Below are 15,461 nucleotides of genomic sequence, written 5' to 3'. Positions count from 1 at the left end.
AGGCGAAAAGCACATTTTAGTCCCTACATTTTTAGGCGATTTCTATTTTAGTCCCTAAATTTTATTTTTACCGCTTTTAGTCCCTATCCTGAAAAACGGTTCCGTTTTGGTCCTTGCCGTTACATCAGAAACGGATATTGCTGACGTGACAAACGGCGATAATAAATAATATTTGTTTAATGTCCACGTGGCCTAATTAATAATAAAAAAATATTTTTTGACATTAAAAAATGCCACGTCAGCATATAAATTAAAAAAAATAATTTATTAATTTTAACTAAATAAAAAAAATTAAAAACAGAATAAAAAATTAAAAATTTTATGAATTGAGATCTAAGTTTGATTGAACAAGAACAACAAGAAATTACATAAACCCAGAAATTTAAAAAAAAAAAAAAACCAAACCCTAAGATCAAAGTATACCTTGAAGAAGATCAAAATGAACATAATTCCAGATCCAAGAACAAAGAAAGAAAAAACACAGTTTCGAAAAAAAAAAAAAAAAAAAAAAGAAAGAAAAACACCCATCAGCTTCGGCCATTTCTTTCTCTCTCTGTTCAGCTAAAACGCAACAATGGCGACGGCCATGTTCAGGAGTGTTTTTTGGTGGTTGGTTCGGGTTTATGGATTTATGGGTCTTTGATCTTTCTATTTTCCTTAACTGATTGAGTGCTTGAGAATGGGACTTCGTCTAGATCGAATCTCAAACTTGGGCTCTCTTCAACGATGGAGCTTTATGGACCAGTGAAGGCGGCCAACCACGCTGAAATCGAAGACTTCGACACCTCCACTTGAAGACTCGGCTTCTTAGGTTCAAAATCTCAGATCTTCGATGGACCAGTGAAGGCGGCCAACCACGCTGAAATCGAAGACTTCGACACCTCCACTTGACGACTCGGCTTCTTAGGTTCAAAATCTCAAATCTTCGATCATGGTTTTAGTTTTACATGGGTTTGGGTTCTCAGTTTCATATGGGTTTGAAGGGATTTTGCTCTAATGGTCTTTGTTTGTTTCAAATTTTTCTAGTTCTGAAATTTATGGGTTTGCTCTAGATCTATTGTTGGGTTTATGTTTGTGTTCTTGCTGGAGATCAGTTTGTGTTTGGTTTAAGTTGATTTTGTGTTGGTTTCTCGGAAAAATGAGAAAATCTGGGTTTGAGTTGTGATTTTGTATATCTGGGTTTTGTGGTTTGAGAAAATTTGAGTTTTTTGGTTTGAGAAAATCTAAGAAGATCTGCTGTTGGTTTTGTGTTTGTGTTCTTGCTGGAGATCGATTTGTGTTTGTGTTTGTGTTCTTACGTTTGGTTGACAAGAAAGGGCAAGAAAATATGAGAAAATCTGGGCATGTGATCTTATGTCTAAAATCTGGGTTTGTGTTCCTTAGTGTTCTTGTTGAAGATGAATACAGATCTAAATTGATATATTTTTTGGATTTTAATTTTTTTTTGTGTTACTTTTTAATTTTTAATTCTGTTTTTTATTTTGTTAAATTGAGAAATTATTTTTTTAAAATTTATATGCTGACGTGGTATTTTTTAATGTCAAAAAATATTTTTTTATTATTAATTAGGCCACGTGGACATTAAACAAATATTATTTATTATTGACGTTTGTCACGTCAACAATATCCGTTTTTGATGTAACGGCAAGGACCAAAACGGAACCGTTTTTCAGGATAGGGACTAAAAGCGGTAAAAATAAAATTTAGGGACTAAAATAGAAATCGCCTAAAAATGTAGGGACTAAAATGTGCTTTTCGCCAAAAAAAAAAAAAAAAAAGTTCTACTCCTAGACTCTGGCTACTATCATATTCCAACTATTGGTGATAAATTACATTTCCAAATACGTATAAACATCTTAATCAATACACGTCTGCTAAAAGTGACACGCATCAGCACAAAAGCCATTCAATTGTTGACTTCAGTCTCCCCACACAGCCCCGCCTCAAACTACAAAAAGGTCTCTTTATTGTGAAAAAAACCCAGCCGCCTCTAAACTGAAAGCCACCGCTCATTGTTGTTTCTCCACAGCCACAATCAACCCTCCTCCTCCTCCTCCGGCGACGGCGAAGCCAGGGTCCACCGCGCTAACCTCTTTTAACTCTCTCAACCAATCTCTCTTTGTCACCATTATTTTCTTCATCACTACCACTCCCAGTTGTCCACATTTTTGTTTTTGCTTCTTCTAATCTCATTTGAAATCTATTTCCCTCCTTTCTATTCGGGTCGAATCCGGGTTTTGATTAAATCTCACTTGCAAAGAAATGGCTGCTTTGAAGAGCGATAGCTTGTCTCTGAGAGGCCCTGCTCTCCAGTTTGCGCGTCCCAGCTGTCCCGATAATTATAAGAGGTTAATCTCGTTCTTATTATTATTATTATTTTATCAATTGCTCTGTCACTTTCTTACTTAGTTATTTAATTAATTAATAGTAAGTAATAACTCCATCATTATACATTTTTTTTAAAATCTGATCTGTGATCCGTTTTTGTTGTCGTGGTGTTTGTTTCTCGTCAATTTAAAAAGAAACAGAAATATGAAATTATATATATATATATATATATATATCAGCTATTAGGACGTAAAAAAAAAAAAAAAAAAAAAAAAAATCAATGATTTCTTCAAAATCAAGTTCCGTTATTTGTGAAAATTCCTTGTTGTCTATAATTGTGTATATGTGCTTTCTGATGATATGTTTTGAACTTGTTTTTTTTTATCATCCCAGGTTTGAAAGTAGTAGAAACAACTTGGGTACGAAGTTGTTTTTGTTAACTTTGATGAGAGTTTGGAAAACATGAGTAGTAGCGGTGGATATTCTATAGAAGTTACGGGACTGTCACCGGAAGCCACTGACAAAGACGTGTTTGATTTCTTCGCTTTCTCTGGTGCTATTGACCATGTCGAAATCGTCAGGTAGTGTTTTTTTTTGGGGGGATGAACTTGAATTTTAGTCTTAGTTTTTTTGTTTTCATGTTGGGTTTGTTGTTTTCGATGTTTGTTTCGTATATATGTTTTTTGTTGTGCGCCTGTGGCACTATTTTGTTGGGCTAAACTTCTGTTTATGTGTGTGAATTTAAATTGAATTGACTCCAAGCAGTGGTGAAGATAATGAAATTATGCGAGTTCCAATAGAAGAAACCACACAAGAAAGCATCAAATTTACGTGGAAAGCCCTCCGAAAAATCATGGGGCAAATCTAATTAATCGAGTTTGTGTGCAAAACTTGAGTTTGCAATAAATTGGGTTGTGGGTCTTTCACCTTGTTAAAATACCGATTTAAGCTAATGGGATACGGTAAATTTAATCATTTAATACCTAATAGCTTAAGCTGTTAGTTTGGATGCTCCAACATAGTATTGGAGCCTGGTTTATTTGTTTGTTTGTTGGTTCCTCTTGTTGGGTGCATGGACATGGGTGTGGGTGTTGGAGAGTCTAATGTTGGTTAGATGTGGAGTTTGGTAACTAGTTTATGTACTAGTTGGATTGCTCCATTAAATAGCTCAAGCTTTTAGGTTTGGTTGTTCTAATGGTGGGAATTAGTTAAACATACCCACAATTTGATAAATTACTAGTTGTCCCCAGAGCTTAAGTTGTTAGGAAATGGTGAACTTTATAATTTAACTATTATCATAATACTCTCCCTCACATATGGGCTACTTTCCCTTTCTTTAGCAGTGCCTTGGATGTGGGATTTTTTTTTTTTTTTTTTTTAATTTTTTAGGTAGGAGATAGAGTGGAGACGTGGTTCAAACTTAGGGCCACTTGCTTTGATAACACGATAAATTTCCTGTTGTCCTAAAACCTTAAGCTATCAGGAAATGGTGAAGTCAATCATTTAACCATTATTTTAACACAATTTGCCTCTTTCTTTTGTTTTTACATTGTGTTCAGTTTTGGTCCTTCAATCATCTACTCAGGCAGAGATTCTATTCCTATGATTAGTTTCACTCTTGTGATTGGTATGTTTGTTTGTTGGAAATTGATTTACTTTACCTTATACTATGAGACTAATAAGTAATAACTTAGGTAGTGTATAATTTAATTTACACAGTCTGTTTTCGTATCCTGTTGGAGCTGACTGAGTCCATTTTGTTTCAGAGCTGGGTTTTGAAAAAAAAGAATTTTATAGGTTCTTTTGGACATAAGGTTGTTGTGGATATTAACTTAGAAATCCCTTTTTAGTTCTTTTGTTGCTTAGGGAGTTTTCTTCATATTATGGCATAAGCCATTAAGTTGCATTCAAATGTTGGGTTGAAGAGGATGGACTCTTTCAATCTTCATGGGATGTCCAAGCATCGTCATAAACACATGGTGATTGGTAGTCCATACTATTGTATTTTACAGTACTTGAACTGAATGTTCAAGTGTTGTTATACACAAATAATTTTAAACCAAATAGTTATTATTAATTCTTGTTGGTAAGTGGATTATAGTCAGCTCCAGATGGCTTGGCATTACATTTTTCTTTTTAATTACCAGAAAGTAGTAACGGAGGTATTTTGTTAATTTCCTTGGCACCTTATGATTTTTCTGTATAGTGCCCTCGCATATCCTCTGATTCTTGTATATGATTAACCCTTATATTTTTTATTTTGGTGAAAACAGATCCGGTGAAGATGCCTGTACTGCCTATGTGACATTCAAAGATGCTTATTCTCAAGAAACTGCTTGCTTGCTCAGTGTGAGTATTGGTGAAACTTTTTGCTAGAAAAGTGATAATCTGTTAGGCACAAAGCTAGAATCTTTGGTAATATAGGCAGTTATATTTCATGAATCTCTATATATGGTGATTGACCAAGAATTGTGCTTACATGAACTCATCTTCAACTTTATAAAGCTAAAAATTATTACATTGGGTTTGTGCATAACTTAGCAATAAAAGAAAAGAAAAAAGAAAAAAAAATCACATTGGAGCTCTTTTAGCTATTCTCCATTGTTCGAGAGCACGTGTATTTATTCAGTCTCACATTTGGGGAAAGTAAAGAAATGAATGGTTGCTATATATTGTTGGTTTCAAATCCATACACTGAACCTTTTGGATTGGAGTAATGTACAAACATGCATATCAATGGGCTCTTGGTGGACTTCATAAGCATTTCACTCCCTCAACAAATTGATATCTGATATGATGGTTCAGGTTCCACTTGAATGTCTTGTTCTTGGTACATTTGGTATGGCTTTGTTGAGAGTGTGACTATTGGAGCAAGTTGCCTCTGGATTTGAAAATGACTGAACACGTGAGGGGGGAGTTAGGTCAATTCAGTAGAGATTTATACATGAGTGGGAGATTTATTGTGAATGTCACTTCAAGGAAAAAAATAAGAGAAAAAGAGCAGTTGATGTACATAGTTGGGCCTAATCCATTGGCTTAAGATTTTCAGTTAAAGTGGTGTCCTCAATAAGTATATTAACGGGTTTTTGGCAGAATTTGTAAGCACTTCTCTCCCCCAACGTGCATAGATCACTAGGAACCTTTTAGGAACCATAAGAGCTTATTGCTTGCCTCTTGTCATCCCATTAAAATTGGAGTGAACTTGCAAAAGTAAATATAGATTGCCAATACTATAAAGCTAGGATTTGCGCTAAAAAGCTGTTGATGGTGGAATTATGCCTGAACTAAAGATAGCAATGGTAAAGATATTCTTTTGGAAGATAGTTTCTTTTCAGTTTGCAGTAAGAATGTACAAATCCTACTTCCTGACAGATGTCTTGGGCTGATTGCCAGCATGGTATGACGACTTTAGCTTGCCCCCCTACCCCCACCAAAAAAAGAAAAAAGGGAAACAGGAAGAGCACTGAAGTAATAGATGTAAATTTTTATGAAGAAGGATGACTCTATTTTAATGGCTAGAGGTGGTTCCAAAGGGCTCTTCTTTAGAATGGTTCCCTACATTATCAAATATATATATAAAATGCATGCCTTCAGTGGCAACATCTATAATTATGGCATTAATGGTATTAGCTAAAGCATGTCTTAATTTATTCACTTTCCTGCTACCCTATACCGGAATTCTAGTGATATTCCTTAATTATCCTATTTGTTCATTTGATCTGAGTTTTCTTTATCAATAGGTTTACTCATTCAAGAATTTTTTTTTTCATAGTTAGGTTTCTAATATTTGTTTGGTTTTCCTTGTCCTTTTGTGTGGCAATTATGTGATACTTGGTTTATACTTTTTCTTTTTTTTTTCTTTTTCTTTTAGGGTGCCACAATTTTGGATCAACGTGTATGCATAACGCGCTGGGGGCAATGTGAAGATGAATTTGGTTTTTGGAGCAGACCTTCACATAGCCATGAAGAGGAAACTAGTTCAACTGTATGTCCTTCACTCTTTTGTGTCCTCTAGTTGTTCTAATGATCGTAGCTTGTTGCATAATGATCTATTTTTCTTAATCACTGAAGCTAAATATTTTCTTTCTACCTTGACAGTCTTCACAAAGAACCCAATTCCCCAGCACTGGAGAGGCAGTAACTATGGCTCAGGAAGTAGTTATAACCATGTTAGCCAAGGGATATGATCTTGGTAAAGACGCATTAAGCAAGGCCAAAGCCTTTGACAGGTCTCATCAAGTCTCAGCAACTGCAACAGCCAGGGTAGCTGAGCTCAGTGAGAGATTTGGCCTCGCTGATAAGATATGTGCAGGGGTTGGAGTTGCTAAATCTGTGGATGAAAGGTACCATATCTCAGAGATGACCAAGTTGGCCGCATCAGCAACAGGAAGAATGGCTGCAGCAGCTGCACACACTGCAGTAAACAGTAGCTACTTCTCGAAAGGAGCTCTTTGGGTCTCGGATGCTTTAAATCGAGCATCTAAAGCTGCAGCTGACTTGGGTGGTCACGGTGTTCAGCACTGATGCTTTTGGTTAACTCAAATATGGTTTGTTTCTTCTAGTCTTGTGTATATTAATAGCTTACAACATTTATGCAAATATGCAACTATAGAATACTCGCTATAATCAGTTAACCAAAAGAGGACAAAGAAAGATACATCATAAAGTTGTGTATCAGTACCTAGTGTGATCTTGGTTTTTGTTTCTCTTCCCATGCGGATTTAGGAATAATGTATAATAAGGCTTGTGCCTTTTTGCTGTTTCTAACGTGTATCTTCCGCGCACACAACATGACATGACCAATATACATATATATTGATAAATACCTCATTTAGATTATGGTGCATTAGACTAAAGAAATCATGAGCTCTAGAGGTAATATTATTTTCTAGTTTTGTGCTTTCTTTTTTTTTCTTTTTCTTTTTCTTTTTTTTGGTTGAGCAAATGTGCTTTCTTAATCTGTGTTGATGAAGGAGCATAGTTTTCTTGATCTATTCCTTCTGATTTTATTCTATTGGGCTAAAAAAATATAGTTTATAGGGCTTAAAAAATAATTCTGATAAAAGTACAATTATATTTATAAAAATATTAAAACATTTAAAAAGTTTTTAAGTTGAATAAAGTTGGAAATTATGGCAAATAAAACTAATCTCAAGTCACACAAATTTTTTTTTTTTGAGGAACAAGTCACGCAATTGTTGACTGTTCTCTTCTTCTAATTCGTCCACCAACTTAAACCAGAATTTTCCAATTCCAATATAATCATTTCAACTCAAAAAAAAAAAAAAACCATTTCATGCGAATGTGGAATGAGACTATGACTATATTTGAATATTGCTTATTTTGTTGAAAATTGAAAATACTGTAGTAAAATAATTTTTAAATGTGTGAATAATGTTGTGGAACTTATTTTTAATTTTTTTTCTGAATAAAATATTAATGGGTCTTGTAGGGTCTGTTTTTGTAGCCCCAGCCCAAAGGGTATGGGTTAAAGGCCCAACGAATCCAGAACAATGAATTTGTAGAGAGTGAATCGAAAGTTTAGGCACCCGCCGGCGTTCATGAAGCATGAACTACTTTCCTTTTATTGAAGAATATTAAGAACAGTTTACAACTGGGGATGCTCCTCAGCCCATGGCCGAGGAGGTTTTTTCTTCCCCTTTTGCTCCTTTTTCCCCCCCATATACATTTTGCTCACATCTATTATATATCCATCTCTTCCTCCTCCTGTTGATCATCTATTGGTCTCCCTCCTGACCGTCTGTCCCATCAGAGGCCATATCTATGCTCCAGTGCTTCACCCTAATCGATGTTGCTCTGTCAAGGGGTTACATCCCTATTAATGCGGCCAAAAGGGTTAGGTGAGCGTATTCAATGTCGAGGTGATAGTTCACCCAGGGCTTGCTCCTTCTTCGTGCTTCTGTTGTCAACGCGTGACATTGGGTCCTTTCCTCCTCGGATATTCCAGGAGTCCTTTGGTAGGGTGGTCCTCGTGTTTTTCCGAGGTCTTGGACGCCCAAGGACAGGGTCATCCTCGAACCCATCGTGCATCCTCGGCGTGAGTCATTTAGGCCTGGCTTGGAGTGGGCCAAGGCTACCCAATACTCTGGCCCCACAATAGCCCCTCAAAATCTTGTTGCACGCATTCTCGGGCGGGGAGAAGGATTTTGACATCCTCAGCTTTACCCCCCCCCCGGTCAGTACTGGGGTCCATTCATCTGCCCAAGGCACGTCGCTGATGTTGCGGAGCACGTAACGTGCCCATCATTAAATTCCAGCGGCTCTGTGCTCCCCACGTCTAATGAGGCGTTACCTATCCAACGGTGGAGGTTCGTCTCGCATTTATGGGCGGGAAAGCCCGCATGGTTCCTCAATTTGGGGTATAAATACCCGTACGAACCGCTTCTTCCTGTTTCCCATTTGTAATCAAGAATTCTCGTGCGCTCCTCCTGAGTTCAGCCACTCTCGCTAGCACCTCCAGCACAAAAAAAACCTGTCCGAGTAGCTCCTCATCTTTTCAGTAAGTCGCTCTATCCCTCTCTGAGCTCTCTCTCTACTCTTTCTTCTACTTCGCCTGTTCTTTCTTAGTTCTTTTAGGCGTCAACCGGGATGGGTAGGTTTAAGAAATATGTCGATACTGAGGAGGCAATGGAGAAATTCATCACCGACTATCGAATTCCCGGCAATGTAGGTCTGAGATATTGTGAGGACGGGGATTGACACATACACAGACAGGAGGGCGAGGTAGTAATGCCCATTGTCGCCTTCCTTGAAGGGGGGATGACGATCCCCATAGGGCCGGTGATGAGGGATTACCTCACGCACTTCCGGTTGGCCCCCACCCAGTGTGGGATAAACGTCTTTAGGATTCTGGGCTGTGTGGACGCCCTGAACGAGAAGATGGGGCTGAGGTTAACCCACCACGACGTGAACTGGTGTTACAGCCTTCAGTATCTTAAAGGCAAGTCGTATTACCTGAAGACGAGAGACGACAGGGTGCGGCTCATTCAGTGCCTCCCCGAGTCCAACAAGGGGTTCAACGAGGATTTCCTCATCGTGTCAAGGGAGTGGCACGATGGCCTTCACTGCCCAACAATAGAGGGAATACCAGGTGGGGCAGTGGGAAACAGAAGGGGTTTCAAGTTCTCGTCTTTTTTCTTTTCCCTTTTTTTTTTTACTAACGCGGTGGTGCTTTTCGTTTGCAGACCCGCACGCTTTTGAGCGTCACTTCCATCTGGTCGACCGGGAAGATTTGCAGAAGGTGCTGAGGGCGTCGGTGTATGTAAACGAGGACGACAATCAGGTTAGGGCTGCCCATATAATTTTGGGGTATAAACCTACCCAGAAGTCGTTCCCAATTCCAAAGCACGTCATCCGAGCCAACGATCCTCGGCTTCAGAGGATTACTGTGACCGAGGACGAATTTTCGTTCCCCGAGGAGCCTTCCGACCAGGAAGCTGTCACACTAGCCGTCCCCTCCTCTTCCCAACCGTTCGCCGAGGCCGCCGAGGAAGCTCTAGAGGGGGAAGGGGACGCGTTTGACGTTTTCGCTCTGCTTGATCAGTCCGAGGACCCTCCCGGGGACTTGGGTGATCCCAATTTGACCAAAGCAGACCTCCTTGCTTTAAAAGCCCCTCTTCGGCCGAGAATGGGTTACAAGAGGAAGCCCACCACCAGCTTACTGGACCTGATTGAGGGCCAGCTGGGGGAGTCCCAACAGAAACTTCCCACTCCACCTCCAAAGACTAGGTCGACTTCCGCTCGGCAGAAGCTCCCTTCTTTTCCTTCTCAGACGTGCTCGCCTTCTAGGTCTGTGCCTGCTGGCCCCAAGAAGAAGAAGGATAAGGGTAAAAGGCCTGTGGAGGATAAGACGGTGTCCTCGCAGGAGGAGGACACTACTCTGCGGCCGTTCAAGCAGCTTAAAATAGGCGATAAGAGCTAGGAGAGGCAGGTCGCCGACACCACCTCTTCCTAGGCCCAGGCCTGGCTCCCAGCCCCGATGCTCCGTGGGGAGCCCTTGAGGGATAATGCCTCCTTCAGAGACTTCAATGAGGGCGAAGGTGCGCGCGTGGCCGATGCGCTGGAGAGGAGCCTGCTGCTCCCGGCAGACATGGCTGAGCTTAACTCTTTGACGAGCGAACAGGTCTTCCTCAGCCTCAAGCGATATGTGGGGATGGTAAGGGCTACAACCTCAACTCTTCTCCCACTCTTTTCCTTTTATTGGGCTTATAGCATATTGGTTATTCTGGCAGGTTGTCCAAGTTATCTTTATGTTGGAGCGGGCGGCAAACGACCAGAAGGAGGCCCTCAAACGGGAGCGCGATTGGCGCTTTCAGGCTACCCGGGCTCTGAGGAATTCCGAGGCTAACCTCGCCAAGGCCCAAGAGGATTTGAAGGTGGCGACCAGGGAGCGGGACAGTGCCCTGTCCGGTCTTGAGGGTGCCCAGAACCAGGCCAATAAGCAGACGAGGCGCCTAGACGAGACGGAGGAGCAACTGCAGACCGCGAGGGATCTGATCGCTGATCTGCAGGCTAAGGTGACAAAGGCCGAGGGGGCCCAGAGGGAGGCAGAATGGGCCAGAGACCAGGCTCGGCGGGCTAAGGACGAGGCTGACCATGGCAGGGAGATGGCCGAGAGTGCTAAGAAGGAGGCTGAGACCGCAGCCTATGCTGATGGGATGGCTGCGGTAGAGGCCCTCTACAAGGCTCAAGTCTCGGGGGTGTGTAGGCGATACTGTTCCTAGGTCTGGGCTGAGGCCCTCAAATAGGCTGGGGTAGAGGCCACGTCTGACCTATGGAAGGCAGAAAGCGTGTACTACCCCCCTGCAATCCGCGAGGCCGCCCTTGATGGCGCTAAGGCTGGGGAAATTGTTGAAGAGGTGGGGGCAGCTGAACAGGTGGAGCATTCGAGCGAGGGGGTGCCCCAAAAGATAGTGGAGGTCCCTTCCGATGATCCGACCCCTACCACCGAGGAGGCAGCTGTTCTCGCCGTACCCTTGCAGGCCGTCCCCTTAGGCCAGGGCTCGGAGGGGTCAGGGGTTGCCCCTGTCCAGCCTGAGCAGAAGGAGTAGACTTCCCGGCGTCTCGGCTCGTCCTACTTTCACGTTTTCATTTTATTTGGTTGTGCTTTTACTCTATGTACTGTGGCTCTTGCCATGCAACTTTTACGAACTCATTGTTGTCATGCGAATTTAATTTCTCTTTATATTTATTTGACATGCTTATTTGTGTACACGCTACCTGCTTTTCCTTTTTTTTTTTTTTTTTTCTGTACGATTTTAGCTTGAATTGTATGTCGGCCAATTGCGCCAGTAACGATGATAAGGAGAGAGAACATATGCATGGGCAGCTCTCTTGCGTCTCAAGGGCTAGGTGGGGCTTGATCCTTTCCTAACTTGAGATATTTTGTAGTTAAGTCTCCCCATAAACCTGAGTCCGAGGACCATGCAATGCCCCTATTCTGTTTAGCACCCAGGTATAGTTGAGCGGTTAGTTTCCCCATAGGCTTGAGTCCGAGGACCATGTAGTGCCTTGGTTCTGTCTAACGCTTTCATTTCTCTGTAAGTATCTAGTTTCCCCAGAGGTTTGAGTCCGAGGATCATGCAATACCTTGGTTCTGTCTAGTACCCAGGTATAGCGGAGCGGTTAGTTTCCCCATAGGCCTGAGTCCGAGGACCATGCAGTGCCTTGGTTCTGTCTAACGCTTTCATTTCTCTGTAAGTATCTAGTTTCCCCATAGGTTTGAGTCCGAGGACCATGCAATACCTTGGTTCTGTCTAGTACCCAGGTATAGCAGAGCGGTTAGTTTCCCCATAGGCCTGAGTCCGAGGACCATGCAGTGCCTTGGTTCTGTCTAACGCTTTCATTTCTCTGTATGAAGGGGTTTGTCCTCGGACCGTTTTATTGGAGACGATTCCTCCTTGGGTCGGACTATGATCTTACACGTGGCGTTGACCTCGCTTCCAGCTCGAGTCCCCCATCTTTTTCATTTACGAGGCGTCCCTTGGCCGTTCGCGCTCTGCGCTTGACGTTTCGGTGTACGAGGCGCGCCTTCATTAATGTCCTCGTGAATTAATACAAATCCAGTGGTCTACGGTCCCCTTGGAATTTGGTAGCTTCGTGATTAGCACTGCTGATAATTCTCTTTTCGAATTCTGTGTGGATTAATTCTCACTAACCTTCATCCTTTATATAAGGCCTTCCGGGGGGATGGTTTCTCCATACTCCATGAACTTCCCAACACAAACAGAAAAACACGCCTTTTCAACTCCCCAAGCCCCTTTAATAATCCCGCCGGAATTGTGACCGGAGTTGGCAGATATGGGGCGGCTTTGGGTGGGTGTGAGGACATCCGTGTCAAGAGCCATTGTAACTGCAGCCCCCACTGGGCTTCCAGCGCGGCAGAGTCTAGGCGTAACATTGACAGTGCCGTACGCGGTGGCCAGGAGGGATGTCGCTGAAGTACCTAATGTCTCTCCCCGGAGCGCACCCCCGACGGAGGAGACGTGCGAACTCGTGTTATGGCTGGTGCCCAAGTGTTGCCGTCTCCAACGGCCAACGCTCGTGAGGATTGGAGAGAATCAAGGGAACATCACAGGGGAGGGCATCCCGGTGCCCCTGCATCTGCTCCTCGCTTTGTTCAAGCTCCGCCGCACCGAGAAAGGAGTTGTTGGTGGCCTTGAAGCGAGCCAGCCTCAGCCCCCTTCCCCCATCTTACTGTGAAGTTCTCCCATTCTCTTGATGCCAATAAGAGTACGGGTTGACACTTCCCTCTAGCTAGTTTTAGGACAGGTACACCTGGGCCTCTGATTGTAGAACTAGCTTGTAGGAATAGTCTTAAAACACGCCTGCCTGAGCCTCTGATTGTACATTGTAATTTTTTGTTTAATAAAGTAATGCGCAGTTTTTTCTTTTTTGTTTCTGTTGGATCATCTGCTTTGAACTTTTATCTTTCTGCAACGTCTGTTTGGTAGTTTTTTTTTTTTTTTTTTTTTTTTTTTTTTTTGCATCACCAACAATCTTCCGTAGAACGATTACTTAGAATGATCGCCTGTCACGCTGGCCAGCGCACTAATCCTTCCCACAGACGGCGCCAATTGTAGGGTCTGTTTTTGTAGCCAATTGTAGGGTCTGTTTTTGTAGCCCTAGCCCAAAGGGTATGGGTTAAAGGCCCAACGAACCCAGAACAATGAATTTGTAGAAAGTGGATCGAAGGTTTAGGCGCTCGCTGGCGTTCATGAAGCATGAACTACTTTCCTTTTATTGAAGAATATTAAGAATAGCTTACAACTGGGGGATGCTCCTCGGCCATGGGCCGAGGAGGTTTTTTCTTCCCCTTTTGCTCCTTTTTTCCCCCCTTATACATTTTGCTCACATCTATTATATATCCCTCTCTTCCTCCTCCTGTTGATCATCTATTGGTCTCCCTCCTGACCGTCTGTCCTATCAGAGGCCATATCCATACTCCAGTGGTTCACCCTGATCGATGTTGCTCTGTCAAGGGGTTACATCCCCATTAATGCGGCCAGAAGGGTTAGGTGAGCGTATTCAATACCGAGGTGACAGTTCGCCCAAGGCTTGCTCCTTCTTCGTACTTCTGTTGTCAACGCGTGGCACTGGGTCCTTTCCTCCTCGGATATTCCAGGAGTCCTTTGGTAGGGTGGTCCTCGTGTTTTTCCGAGATCTCGGACGCCCGAGGACAGGGTCATCCTTGAACCCATCGTGCATCCTCGGCGTGGGTCATTTGGGCTTGGCTTGGAGTGGGCTAAGGCTACCCGATACTCTGACCTCACAGGTCTCGTAAACAATGCATAAAACCCACTAAACAGTGTATAATCACGTGAAATGTTCTTCTAAAAAAAAACCAAAACTCCAAAACACTTACACGCTGCCAGCTGTATTCAAACAAGTTGTATGAAATCATTAGAGAAAGCCTAAACATACCCTAAAAAAAAAAAAATTTCACAACAGCTAATATAACTATTGTGTTAATGCTAGACTCAAATAAGAACGAGCAAAAACTCCTCGACTCAACAATTGTACTTTTTTTTTTTTTTTTTGGTATTTTTTGTGAGTTTGTGAGCGGCTGTGTCGGACAAATTTTAATTATAATTAATAACTCAAAGAATGTTGTTTTGGACAGCTGTGACTGCTGCACAATTAAGAACATTTTCTTTATAGTTGATTGGCTAAAACTTTAATTTGCAGCTCCTTTTGAGTATTGATTACACGTGTCCAAGACTAATTTTTGCGATTTGTGGAAAGTCTTTAGTGTAGGCTAAACGTGAATCTGACTCGACAAAATTCCACTGTCGGTTGGGGTTTCCCTTTCCTTTGCGGAAAGTAAAATCAATGTGTTGAATTTTTGTTTATCCGATCAACGGTCCTGATTCCATTACATTATCCAAATTACCGTGTGTCTCATCCAACACTTGCATCGCACCTTCCGTTTGATGTTACTCATTGGCTTACCCGAAAAAGACAATTACCATTTTTTTAATACAAAAATTAAAGTCAGATTTTTTTTTTTTTTTGGAAGTGGAAGAAGTTGAATCAAAGTCAGAAATTAGAATAAAGTTTCAACAAAGTCGCCTGGGCGTTCCTCAAGTGGTGGATCCATTTTGGATTTCATAGGAAGCATCACTTTTGCAACAGCTTTTTTCTTTTAAGTTTTTAATTAATTTATTTATTAATATCTTTTTGAAGACCCAATTTTTTTTTTTTTCAAATATGATTATATTTTACAAAAAAATTTAATAAAAAAATTATATCCGAACACACTCCATTTAGACATGTAATCCTATCTTTGTCTTTAATCTTTAACATATAATAATTTTATAATTTTATCTTCTTTTTTTTTTTTTTTTTCAGAAGTTATTTACGTTGGTCAACAAGTCTTAATCTTTAACATATAATAATTTTATAATTTTATCTTCTTTTTTTTTTTTTTTTTCAGAAGTTATTTACGTTGGTCAACAAGTCAACAACAAATGTTGAGCTATCTCACTACAATCAAATTGACGTAAAACCTATTTGAGAGAAATAAATAAATCAAATTGATCCAAAACATGTAAATAAAATTCTTATAGAAAATAAATGGAATAACGAAATTGTTCTCTTTTTAAAATTTAGGA

At 41.2% G+C, this 15,461-nt stretch overlaps 1 protein-coding gene across 1 annotated transcript; it reads left to right on the top strand.

Annotated features, from left to right (window-relative positions):
• The first annotated feature begins 2,606 nt into the window (after nt 1-2,606).
• On the top strand, nt 2,607-7,090 carry LOC112032051 (binding partner of ACD11 1). The gene is made up of 5 exons (XM_024064751.2): nt 2,607-2,627; nt 2,722-2,909; nt 4,602-4,677; nt 6,200-6,313; nt 6,427-7,090. Exons 2-5 carry the CDS (start codon nt 2,791-2,793, stop codon nt 6,850-6,852), a joined length of 735 nt encoding a protein of 244 aa, XP_023920519.1. The 5' UTR covers nt 2,607-2,627; nt 2,722-2,790; the 3' UTR covers nt 6,853-7,090.
• Nucleotides 7,091-15,461: the final 8,371 nt, after the last annotated feature.

Source organism: Quercus suber, unplaced genomic scaffold (genome assembly GCF_002906115.3).
Source record: "Quercus suber isolate HL8 unplaced genomic scaffold, Cork oak 2.0 scaffold_519, whole genome shotgun sequence".
NCBI classification, from domain to species: domain Eukaryota; kingdom Viridiplantae; phylum Streptophyta; class Magnoliopsida; order Fagales; family Fagaceae; genus Quercus; species Quercus suber.
Note: the sequence above shows the minus strand (reverse complement) of the source record. Positions and strands in the feature narration are given on the sequence as shown.